This window comes from Mauremys mutica, chromosome 4 (genome assembly GCF_020497125.1).
Source record: "Mauremys mutica isolate MM-2020 ecotype Southern chromosome 4, ASM2049712v1, whole genome shotgun sequence".
NCBI classification, from domain to species: domain Eukaryota; kingdom Metazoa; phylum Chordata; order Testudines; family Geoemydidae; genus Mauremys; species Mauremys mutica.
In genome coordinates, this window is record NC_059075.1 from 13736688 (window position 1) to 13749287 (window position 12600).

At 44.1% G+C, this 12600-nt stretch overlaps 1 protein-coding gene across 9 annotated transcripts in view; it reads right to left on the reverse strand.

Moving 5' to 3' along the window:
- Positions 1-11980, reverse strand: part of C4H14orf39 (chromosome 4 C14orf39 homolog) — a 59046-nt gene extending 47066 nt beyond the window's left edge. Inside the window, exons 1-4 of one of the 9 annotated variants that reach the window (XM_045017065.1) lie at positions 11858-11874; positions 9964-10014; positions 7726-7782; positions 7329-7385 (exon numbers count right to left, since the gene is read on the reverse strand). In XM_045017065.1, the coding sequence (XP_044873000.1) occupies positions 7329-7385; positions 7726-7782; positions 9964-9973 (124 nt within the window). In that variant the 5' untranslated portion in view covers positions 9974-10014; positions 11858-11874. The other 8 variants (XM_045017068.1, XM_045017064.1, XM_045017071.1 and 5 more) reach the window with 8 other exon arrangements.
- Positions 11981-12600: the final 620 nt, after the last annotated feature.

Here is a 12600-nt window from a genome sequence, read left to right on the forward strand (position 1 = left end):
AAATCTATCCACTCTACAGGTGTCAAAGTGGACTTTTTGAGATTGAGTTGTAAGCCTAAACTGTGGAACAGAGACCTTGTAATTTTACTGCCAATAGAACCTCTAGTTAAGATCGATCCCTGAGTAGTCAGTCATCAAGATAAGGGAAAACAATTATCCTAAATCGACATAGGTGGACAGCTATAACTGCCATGATCTTTGAGAATACCCTTGGGGCAGAGGAGAGGTCAGAAGGAAGAACCTGGTACTGAAAGTAATCATGGTTTACTGTAAAATGAAGAAACCTCTGTGAGAGAGGTGAATTGTGATATGACAAAACATCTTGGAGGCTGAGAGTTGCAAACCAAACCCTGGAATCTAATGAAGGAATTATAGCTATAAGAGTCACTATTCTGAATTTCTGCTGTTTTACATAAATGCTTAGATGTCTGAGATCTAATATTAGTCTCCATCACCCATTCTTTTTGGGGACCAAAAATACTTGGAATAGAAACCCTTTCCCCTGTGCTGGACTGGCACTGGTTCTACAGTCCCTGAGTATGAAGAGACGTGACTTCCTGTTTCAGCAATTGATCATGAGATGGCTCCCTGAAAGGGGATGGGTAAGGAGAGTGGGAGGGAGGTAAAATGGATTGAATAATCAGTTATGACCTCCATAACCCATTTTTTGGTTGTTATTCTCTCCCATGCAGGTTGGAAATGGAAAATACAGTATCCACAGGGGGGAAGGAAGATGGACAGTGCAGCAGTAGATTCTTGTGGAGTGGATGGTCTGGACTCTAGACCAAGTGATCAAAACTGGCATTTGGAGTGGATGGCTGGGATGAAGTATCTGTGATGTGGCAAATGTTGATTTCCTTTTTGAGTACCTAGGCCTCTTTGGCAGCTGGTTCAGAGGGCCTATGGAAACTATAGAAGAGAACTGGGTGAGATCGCTGTGCTGTTTGACACCTGCTAAATTTTATTTTATTTTCAGGTGTATAAAACCTGAGGGATCCAAGTATGGCCCTCAAATCCTTCAAGGTGCAAAGCAAGTCAACCACAGACAATGAAAACAACATGTGGCCATCAAAGGGAAGGTCTACAGTAGTACTCTGTACCTCCATAAGGACGCTGGACAAATGGAGTCAAGATGCTCATTGCATCACAATTGCAGTGGAAATGGAACAGGTTGTAGTATCGGCTGCATCAAAGGAGGCCTGTAATGATGTCCTCGCTAAGAGCTGACCTTCATTTATGATGGCCTTAAATTTTTCATGGTGTTCCTCTGATCAATAAAGATGTTGAATTTACTGTAATTCAGATAGTAATATTTTTACATGAGTGCTTGGTGGTTTGCTATTCTGAAATACAATGTTGCAGAGCAGTAACTCTTGTGTTCAAAAAGACTGAGTCACTTCGGTTCTGCGCTCATTCACTGTTTCCACCATCAGAGAATTGGGTTCTGATTGTGAAAATAAAATCTCCAAGTCCTTGGCCAGAACATAATATTTTTTGTCGGCAGATTTTTTTGCAGCCTCTGGTAAAGCCTCATTTACAGGGAGAATCACACATGCAGTAGCTGAAATACGTAAAATGTTCAGGAGTTTACGATGAGAGTCCTGGACCTCTTCCAGAGGGATTTGAAACTTATCAGTGATGTGCTTCATCAGCTCTTGGATTTGTCTAAGGTCACCTTCATTCGAAACACAGACATTTACGGTCTCAGTGTGGAGTTGGTATCCCAGAAGACCTCAATTCAGAGAGCTGTCTTGTACCAGTAAGTAATGGAGACTCCAGTTCCTTCAACACCACAGGATCTTTTGAATACTTAAACTCCTGTGGTGCCAATGGTACACAAGCAGGAGCTGAATATGATCCTGTGGAGGCTGACTTCAGTACTGAGGTAGGTACCTGTCTGCAGTGTGTCAGTATTATGGACAACAAATGCTTCCATCCAGACTCAAATTCAAGCAATGCCTATGCAGAAGTTGAAAACACCAACATAGATACTGAGGTGTCTGATAGTGCAGACTACTTTGAAGTAGAGTTCATACTAATATGGGGACGAGCAACCAAAGCAGAAGAGGTCTTCGGAACTGAATCTTGTTTGGTAGGGGCATGGCTCTTAGAAGTAGCCTTAGATTCTTCCCAGTAGAGGAATAATTCAGAGCTTCAGTATTACTCCCTTTGGGACCTGAGGTGTCTGGAGCCTTCTTCAGAGTTGGTGACCAAGATTTCTTAGAAGGAGATCTAACATTCCAACTCCTCTTGTCAGTATCCACGTATTTATGTAGGGCTCTTTGTACTGTGGCACAGACGATGCTGCATCCTTCAAGGCTTTTGGTGACCAAGACCCAGAAGTGCATGGGGTACCAGCCATGGTGTCCATTGAGGCTCTCAGCGACCAGGATCCAGAGGTGGACATGACACTAAATGTGCTTGAAGGCTGGTGTATAAGGGGGTTCTCAGAGCTTAGATCAGAAGCTGATCATAGGGCTTGCTTCATCATCAAGAGCTTCAACTTTATCTTCCTGTTTTTACAAGATCTCCTCTTGAATACATCTAACAAGTATATGTGTGTCCAAACACCAGAGACAGCAGGAACATCCATCACTCACAGGGAGAGCCTCCCAGCGGGAAAGACAATGTTTAAAGCCCAGGTAACCCAGGACACCCCAGATAATGAAAAGTTCAGAACAACCCCTCAAATGAGGAAAGAGCAAACAAAGAGAAAAAACAGCAACAACCTACCATCTATAGTAACTAAAACTAAGCTAAACTAAACCAAACCATCTATCCAAACTGTGCTATGGTAAAACTGAAGTGGGTACACAAGATGTTCCATCTCAGGCTGAAGGTGGTTCCGAAGGAACAGAGGGCGATTTGCCCATGCAGCCCTATACATCCTAGGTACAGCGCACAAGTATGTGTAGGACTTATGCACAGGTTGAATGGGCACTGCTACCAAAAATTTCCTATGAAAGGCGCAAGGGCACATGCATGCCTGAAATGGAGCACCCATAGGGACACTACTCAAAGAAGAAATAGTATGTTATACTAACTGACATTAACAACAATTACAAGGAAGTATTTGAGGTTAGGCTGATCTAGCAGAACATTATATTTTATTCACACTGGTCCCCACATAGATTACAGTGCCACAGACTGCTTCTGGAGATGTGAGTCTCCCAGAGTTACACTGGCTTACATGTTTTGGGAATGTCCCAGGATACAATCCTTTTGGCTAGAAGTAGACAGGAGAATTAATATGATAATGGATATATCCTTAAAAATTATGTCCCAAAACTGTATTTTGGAATATATTCCATCATCTTGGAAACTCTCCAAGTTGATTCTCTAGAGCAGTGCATCTAGCCAAATGACTCATGTTGCTTAGATGGAAGAGCAACTGCCTTCAGAGACAGAAGCTTGGCACCAAGACATGGCTGACCTGGCAGATAAAGATTGGGTAAAGTCTTGAAGAAGAGAGATATCAGACAAATCTGAAAAGATTTGGTCTAACCTTTTAGAAACCTTTGATTAATTCCTAGTGGGTGGAACCTGAAATGTTGCTCTTCTTCTCCTCTTCCTTCCTTACCTTTCCCCCCTTTCCCATTTTTTTACTTTTTCTGTTCTTCCCTTATTTGGGGAGGGATCAATAAAATATAAACTGAGGTTTTGCCGGCTGCAGTATTTCTGCATGTTATAGTCACAAGATTTAATTATAAAATCAGCTCTTCAGGTAGGAATCATCTTAGCACAATCAGGCCCCAATCCTGATTGTGGTATCCAGGCACTACTGTAATATGAATAAGAAATTCCCATTATTCTGTGGTTACATAAATTGGCAGAGAATTTAAATGGATTACATCAACTTAAAATCTAGTCAGTTTTTAAAAGTAACTAAAAAGTAGTTTCACATATTACAGCTCCCTCTGAATCCTCATGTCAGTATTTATGGGTTTCCATTCACATTTCTCTCTTTTAAAATGCTTTTCTTTCCCCTGTTGCTGTGTGAATGACCCACACAAACAGGGGAATGTGATTCTCTCTTTGTACAGGGGAAACGGTGACATTGACTATAAAGAATAACAAATGAACAAAGCAAAACAAACAAAAAACAGAGAAAAATATTAGTAAAATATTTTACTCTAATCTGTTAGTTATAGTAGCCTTAAGTGTTTCTTGTAACAGCAAGTAAATATGCTCAGAAAAAGTGTGACATTTAAGTTGGGGTGCAGATTTAAGTTGCTGTCACATAATTCATAGTATAGCAAAACCTATCCCAAGGGACTGACAAAAACAAGTTGCTTAATGGAGGTGGCCTCTGAATAAAGGTGCAGGAAAAGTGTACTCTTCAGCTGACGGCAACTGATGTAGCTCCACTGAGAGCAAAGGAGCTATATCAATTTACTTCAGTTGAGGATCTGCCCCTATATATATATATAAGGGGCAGATATAAGACTTTAAAAAAGTCTTCTAAGACATGAGGAAGGTCTTTAAGAGAGGTTTCACGTAGTTATATTTCCATTGTTTTACTTTTGTCTATTCTAACTATCATTTTAATCTGTATTGTTCTGACCTTCTGCAAAATACAGTAAGTTTTTTGCACAATTTACTAATAAAGATAGCTGTGGAGAAATAACTTGATGTATTTGTAGATAGACTGGATAAATGATTATATATTGCAGTGAATAGGCTATTTCCTGCAGCTGAGGCTGGGGCTTGCAAGGAGTCTAAAAATTCTGATCCCCGAAAGGGTCAAAAATAAATGGAGAGAGCCATTATGAATTAAAGTGTCACAGGATATCATATCAAGAATCTTAGGCTTTTCTTTGAAAGAATAATATTCTCTTATAGTCTCTTCTCTGAGAAACACTGGACAAAAATCCTGGAACAGGATCTTTCCATTCTTCATAATAGGCCATGCACTCAAAGCTCCTTAAGCCTTGGAACCCGTGAGCTGTGTGCATAAGCATTATCAACATGTCCATATAAAGTGGAAAGGCCTAAGTTCAGGAAGATTCAAAATTTCTTCCAGCACACTTGAGCTCAGCAACAACAGCTGAGCAGCAACAGAGTCCCAACAGTTAAGAAGTTTGAGTTGAGTGGTGAACACTTTAATTTTTATGTAATGTTGTCAGAGCAATGAATTGGAAACACAGAATATGAAAATACTAATGTGTGCTGTTCCTATATCCATTTGAAACTCAGCCTATTAAACTAGAGTGACTGTTTGGGTGGGGTGGGGGCAAAGTAATTTTACTTGTTGTCAGAGCTGACCTATGATTTTGCAGAATTACTTGCAAGCACGTGGCTCATACTACTAGAAATGGGGCAGGGGGAAATCAATTATAAATTGCTGTCCAATCAGATGATATTTGCAAATAGGCCAGCTGTACAATTGTGTTGATTGGGGAAGCTGGGTACAGGAAGGAGGAAATGCATAATTTGCTACGGGTACATAAGGAAGTCTGAGTGAGAAGCCAGCAACAGAATAAATCCACACAAAAAGGGAATTTACTTGAAGAACAAGTTAGGTACTGAGTGGGAAGCTCGGATACTGATTAAAAGACAGGAATTAATAAATACAGAATATTCAAACATTCTATAATAATGAGTCTGCAAATAGGGGAGCATCTGGAGGCACAAGAAGCCTTGATGCTGCCATGTTTCCATAATAAACATCCTAATGTAAGACAAATAATTCCTATAAAAAATGGCTAGTTGAGGATCAAAATCAGATCAACATGGGACATGTGCAATATTCCTTTTTATAAATAAGGGCTTTGAAATCTATCATGTAAGCCCTCATTTTAATGTGATAAGCATAGATGCTTGTACATTTTGTATTGTGTTGTTCATTTCCTATACTTTCATGCAGGATTTTACATTTATTAGTACCAAATTACATTTTGTTACCTGCAGTCCTTGCTTCTCTAGAGTACTGGGTCACAAACAGGTGTCAGGCAGTCACAACCCTCTGCTCTTCACAAATTGCTAAAGGGAGGGGGTCTTGGCTAGATGGGAAAGCAGTCTTGGGGAGGGCCTAGTATGGATGTTTGAGAACAACTGCTTTAGTACTTCAGATCACTTGCAGTTTGGTTCTGTTTTTTACAGTGTTTGTTACATCTCCAAATTTGATCCTAGTTGAACTCACACCAAAGAAACATCTGACACAGAAAGTGAGGGTAGAAGGAACAGGAAGACAGAGACACAAACACGGCAAGAACTAGAGCTAGGGGAGAAACAATTTTCCTGTTCCAAAAAATATTCTGAGATTTCAAAAATGTTCCCATTCCACATCAGGATGAACTTTTTTTTAAAAGGAAGAAAGAGCTACCCTGAACCCTGTGCAGATATGTTTAGGGGTGTGGGAAAGGGACACACACACACGCCCTCTCATATCCCACGTGAGCACCCTAACCAGGCGATTGGCGTTCCAGGGTAAGTATCTCTTTCTCTAGTTTTGACCAGAAATTCCATTTTGGAGAAACATTCCTGACAAAAGTTATGTCTAAACTGATAGATATCAAAAGTTTTGATTCTGACAAAACAGCATTTTCCAACCAACCAAAAAAAAAACAAAATAAAAAAATGTCTCTCCAGCTCTACAAAAAGGCTGAAGAAAACAAGAGATGCAGGTAGGGGAGATGTTAAAAGCTGAGTGGAAGGAGTGCCAGCCAGATGTGAGGAGCTACAGCTGTGTGCCAGCCAACAGGGCAGGGGCAGGTGCTTGAGCAGCATGCCACTGGCTGTACAGAAGAAATGGAGCACCACTAGATAACAGTGAAAGGAGAAAGCAAAGGCTGCTGGAGGAGTAAGAATAAGAGTAACTGCAGGCAACTTTCATTATTAATTCATCCACCCTTTGAGCTCAAAACAGCTCTGATGTACTAGGACTAATGGGTTAAATGCAATGTGTTCAAATGTCTGAAAAAAGTCTAATAGAATCATAGACTTTAAGGTGAGAAGGGACCATTATGATCATCCAGTCTGACCTCCTGCTCAACACAGGCCACAGAATCTCACCCACCCACTCCTGTATCAAACCTATGTCTGAGCCATTGAAGTCCTCAAATCATGATTTAAAGACTTCAAGGTGCAGAGAATCTTCCAGCAAGTGACCCGTGCCCCATGCTGCAGAGGAAAGCGAAACACTCCCAGGGCCTCTGACAATCTGCCCTGGAGGAAAATTCCTTCCAGACCCCAAATATGGTGATCAGGTAAACCCTGAGCATGTGGGCAAGACTCACCAGCCAGACACCCAGGAAAGAATTCCCTGTGGTAACTCAGATCCCACCTCATCTATCATCCCATCACAGGCCAAATGTAAGACTACTCACAATTTATCTGGTGCTTCACATGTTCCTTAGCATAAGAAGTTTGTTCAAGCTGGAAAACTGAAATAAAAATATTCATGTTTTATTTACTATCATTTTCTAAACAGAAACTGAGTGATTAAACAATTAACATTTCACAACACAACTTGATCTTTTTTAACATTATACCTTAACAAGAGCTACCTATAATCATTATCTCCCCCTACTAATAGCCCAGTTATTAACTAACTCCTAGCACCAACAAAACCCCATACATAACAGAATAAAATACAGACAAAAATAAAAACTGATTACTTAAATGCAGAATGATGGTTTAAAGTTGAAATCTTCATTATAAATTAGTCCTTACATAAAATATTGCTTAATTCGAGAACTCTCAATATAATATATAGTGACCTACCAAGCTCTAGCAGAAGTTTGTCTAAGTTGCTTAAGAGAGTGTCATTCATTGTGTAGACTATAGCAAAAGAAAAAAGCAATACAAGGATTTACAGAAAGAAATTCAAAAGCTCATATTAATAGAATAAACAAGACAAAATTACAAGAAAATAAGAGATATTTAAGCTAAAAATTAAATTGAATATTTTAAACACTGTAAATAAACTGTCTAAACAGTTTTGATAGAACTCTCACATGTACTTCATTCAAATGGTAATGGGCTCCATTATGACTCTGCGCCACGTTGAGGAGAGAAGGAAATGCACCACCTGAGCAAAGCTGTCTGGAGGAATTATACCTCTGAAACACATATTTACCTTCAGAGGCCTAGGGCAGTGCAAGGATTGGTGCCCCTTGTTAAACCTGTACAAAAGGCGCAGCCACTGTTCCCCCCAGTTTAGCCAGTTTGTCAAAGGCCATCCCAACAGGGAAGAGGCTACTCCCTGCTCTGTACACACCTCCCGGAGTAGCTGTAGCATAGTTAAGGCCCCAGTTAGCAGGATAAGCAGTAATAAAAACACCATATACTTGCAATGTATGCTTAGGAAATGGCATAATGGATCAGACCAACAGTATGTTTACGTAGCACCTAGCCCGACTGGGGTCTCTAGGCACCACCATAATACTAATAATAAATATGAATAGTGTAGCCCTATATACTAACTACTAGCACAGTACAATATTAGCTGCTTCAGATAAAGGTGAAAAATACCCATAGCAGATAGCATGGCTATGGGACAAGTTTCTTCTTAATCTCTAGCAGTTAGTGGTTGGTTTATGACCTGAAGCATGAGGAATAACATCCCTTACAAATATTTATCCTAGCTAGAGTAACTATGGATAGTCCTCATAGTATTCATATGATGCTCTATTCTTTAAAATCCAACTACAATATTTGCCTCAATCACAATCACAACGGACTGTTATGTGTTGTGAAAAGTATTTATTTTTATCAATTTTAACTGTGCTGCCTTTAAATTTCATTGGAACTCCTCTTGTATGCTATAGGAGATGGTAGCATCACCTACTCTAGGCTGTTAATTATTGACTCTTTTGTATCTTCTGTTGTACATCTCTCTAAATGTAGTAGCTCTAATCTTTTTTCAATTTATTTTCATATGTCTAATAACTTTTGTTGACATTCTCCAACTCTTTTCTACTTATGTCATATACTTTCTGAGATAAGACTGAACACAATATTCAAGGTAAGGGCCATGCATATATTTATGTAACTGCATTATACTTTCAGTATTATTCTCTGTCTCCTTCTTAATACAACCTAGAATCCTATGGGGATTTTTTCTATCACCACTATGCCTTAAACAAATGTTTTCACTGAGCTGTCAATAGTGACATATAGGTCCTTTTGCTGACAGATTACAATTAATTACAGTTAATGATAGTCATAGTATTCATATGACTACTCATAATTACAGTTAATGTGGCAGAGCAACCATTACTATGGGATACCTTCACTGATGAACTTCCCTACTTTTAATGTTTATATTTCCAAACGGAGTATTTCATTAACAAAGGTTTTCTTTGCATTCATGTGCAATTTCTTCATGAATAGCTCCCAGCACAACATATCCCTAAAATCCTCACATAATCAGAATGATCACTTGATTGACATGTTCTATTTCTGCTGAAATTTGCCAAATAGAAGGATTTTGATGAAGAAGTTTCCCAGGACTGAAAACTGAGTCTACTGTCTGAAAAGCATTAAAAAGAAAATCTTGCAGACCATCTTGTTGGTTGTGGATAAGCACTAAAATACTAACCATCATATGCTAAATTCTCAAAGCAGGGTAGAAAAGGTGCACCCCCAAGAATGTGTGCCTGGATGCCAGTTGCAGGCACAAAATTTTACAGGTGCAACTGCTAAGGCTGTATATACTTTTGGGGAGTACTTATTAGGCCCTGTGTTGGAAAATCAGCAGGCCATGGTCTACTAAAGAACTTTACAGGCTCTGAAAGATTTCAGGGACAAGACAGAAGAGATGATGGAACAAAAAGCTGCTCATAAGCAGCAGGCACAACCTGTGGTTTACCTTTAGGCAGAAGCAACATAGATGTTTAGCACCTAGGAGAGACTCCTCAACACACACATTACCCCAGTCTTCCCGTCAGCAAGACCAGGGAGGGAGACAATGTATAGATACAATCTTCCACCTCTGGCAACTTAAAGCCTCACTTTTACCTGGTGACATCACAATACTGTTGCTTAGAGTCCCATGAATTGAGTCCAGCCCTGGGGAGACAATGGGGGCTCTGGGCCTTAATGAAGAGTGATAATAAAAGGGAGTAATGGCCTTAAAAAATAAACGTATAGGGAGCCCCTTCATCCAAGGTGCACTGACAAGAGACCCAGGAGTGGTGATACTATTGTGGATGCTATAGAAAACCCCAACTTCCATGAGAATAAAAATAAAATACCAAAAAAAAAAAACACCCCACCCTCCAGCATGCTAACAAGACAGAGAAGCAGGTTAAATACCCAGGCCTGCCCCAGACCCTCAGGGGACTATGGGGAGTGAGCTGGGATCACGGAGGTAAATACCCCAGCCCTTTCCCCCTCGGGGCACAGTGAGGAACAGATGGGGGGGTCACAGGAGTAAATACCCAGGCCTACCCCAGCCCCTTCCCCCTCAGGGCACAATGAGGAACAGATGGGGGGGGTCACAGGGGTAAATACCCCAGCCCCTCCCCCCTCAGGGCACGGTGAGGAAGAGATGGGGGGGTCACAGGGGTAAATACGCAGGCCTGCCCCAGCCCCCCCTCCCCCCTCGGGGCACGGTGAGGAAGAGATGGGGGGTCACGGGGTAAATACCCCAGCCCCTCCCCCCTCGGGGCACGGTGAGGAAAAGATGTGGGGTCACAGGGGTAAATACCCCAGCCCCTCCCCCCTCAGGGCACGGTGAGGAAGAGATGGGGGGGTCACAGGGGTAAATACCCAGGCCTGCCCCAGCCCCTCCCCCCTCGGGGCACGGTGAGGAAGAGATGGGGGGTCACAGGGGTAAATACCCCAGCCCCTCCCCCCTCAGGGCACAGTGAGGAAGAGATGGGGGGGTCACAGGGGTAAATACCCCAGCCCCTCCCCCCTCGGGGCACGGTGAGGAAGAGATGGGGGGGTCACAGGGGTAAATACCCAGGCCTGCCCCAGCCCCTCCCCCCTCGGGGCACGGTGAGGAAGAGATGGGGGGTCACGGGGTAAATACCCCAGCCCCTCCCCCCTCGGGGCACGGTGAGGAAAAGATGTGGGGTCACAGGGGTAAATACCCCAGCCCCTCCCCCCTCAGGGCACAGTGAGGAAGAGATGGGGGGGTCACAGGGGTAAATACCCCAGCCCCTCCCCCCTCGGGGCACGGTGAGGAAGAGATGGGGGGTCACGGGGTAAATACCCCAGCCCCTCCCCCCTCGGGGCACGGTGAGGAAAAGATGTGGGGTCACAGGGGTAAATACCCCAGCCCCTCCCCCCTCAGGGCACAGTGAGGAAGAGATGGGGGGGTCACAGGGGTAAATACCCCAGCCCCTCCCCCCTCGGGGCACGGTGAGGAAGAGATGGGGGGGTCACAGGGGTAAATACCCAGGCCTGCCCCAGCCCCTCCCCCCTCGGGGCACGGTGAGGAAGAGATGGGGGGTCACAGGGGTAAATACCCAGGCCTGCCCCAGCCCAGGCACTACACTGAGGGCGGGATCAGGCAGGTGAACGCCCGCCCCAGGGCACCGCGGAGAGAGGGGGCTGAGAGCGGTAAACCCCCGCCGCTCCCTCCAGGCCGCTGCACCGCCTCAGCGCTCCCAGCGCCGCCTCCAGGCCCGGCCCGCCGCTGCGGAGCGCGGGGAGGAGGCGGGACGGCGGCTGCCCGCCGACGGGGGCACTGAGGGAGGCAGCCGGGCAGGGGGTCTGGACAAAGGGCGAGACACACGCGCGGGGGAAGGCTCCAGACCCGGGAGTCCTGAGGTTTGGGCGGGATTCCCCCCCGGCAGAGCCCGCGTCCCAGACCCGACCCGACCCGACAGCTCTGCCTGCCGGCGAGCCCCGCCCGAGCCCGACGCTCTCTCGCCCCCGCCCTTTGCCGGCCGCTGGGTCGGACCTCCTGACCCGCTGCTTGTCCGCTCGCTTCTTCCCCGGGGGCCCCCCGCCCTCGGCGCAATGGCAAGAACCGCGGGGCAGCCGGCCGGCCACATTGGGTGGCGGGTTCTTTACATCTGCGCCCCTACAGGCGCGCCGGGACCTGAGACCCTCCGACTTTTGTGTTGTCACTCAAAGAAGTTTCTAAGCCTCGTGGTTGCATAGGAAGCCCTTGAAAATGGGGCCTAAAGGTACCTCGCCTCGGAGGGGCTTTTTCAAAAGAGTAAATAAAAAAGAACCCAAAGGGCATTATTTTTATTTTAAAACTCATGATATTTATGCCAATCTTCTTACTGAGGGTGATCTGACTCCTGGTTTTGAATGCTTGGGGTTGGAATTACTGGGATCGTATCCATTGTCAATGCAGCATGCTGCCACCTAAGGTATTTCAGGTTCAGAAGCCAAGCTCAGGTCCTTTGATTACTGACTGGTTAGCCCCCAGGGACTCAAAACACCCCATGTCACCCTTCACTGCAGCGTTAACGGGCTCTGGAAGAAGCTGCCTCCCATCCTCCTTGCTAGAGGGAAGGTTGCAATAACACAGGGTTGTGCTTTGAGTTGTGAATTCTGAAAGATCTCCTCCTGACTGAAAACAAAAGTCAGGACATTTTTCATATGAGCAGGTCAAAAAAGTCCAGATATCCACAGAAGGCTGCACTAACAGAAGGCCTGAACTTGCATTACTTAAGCAGACCAGCTCCCACT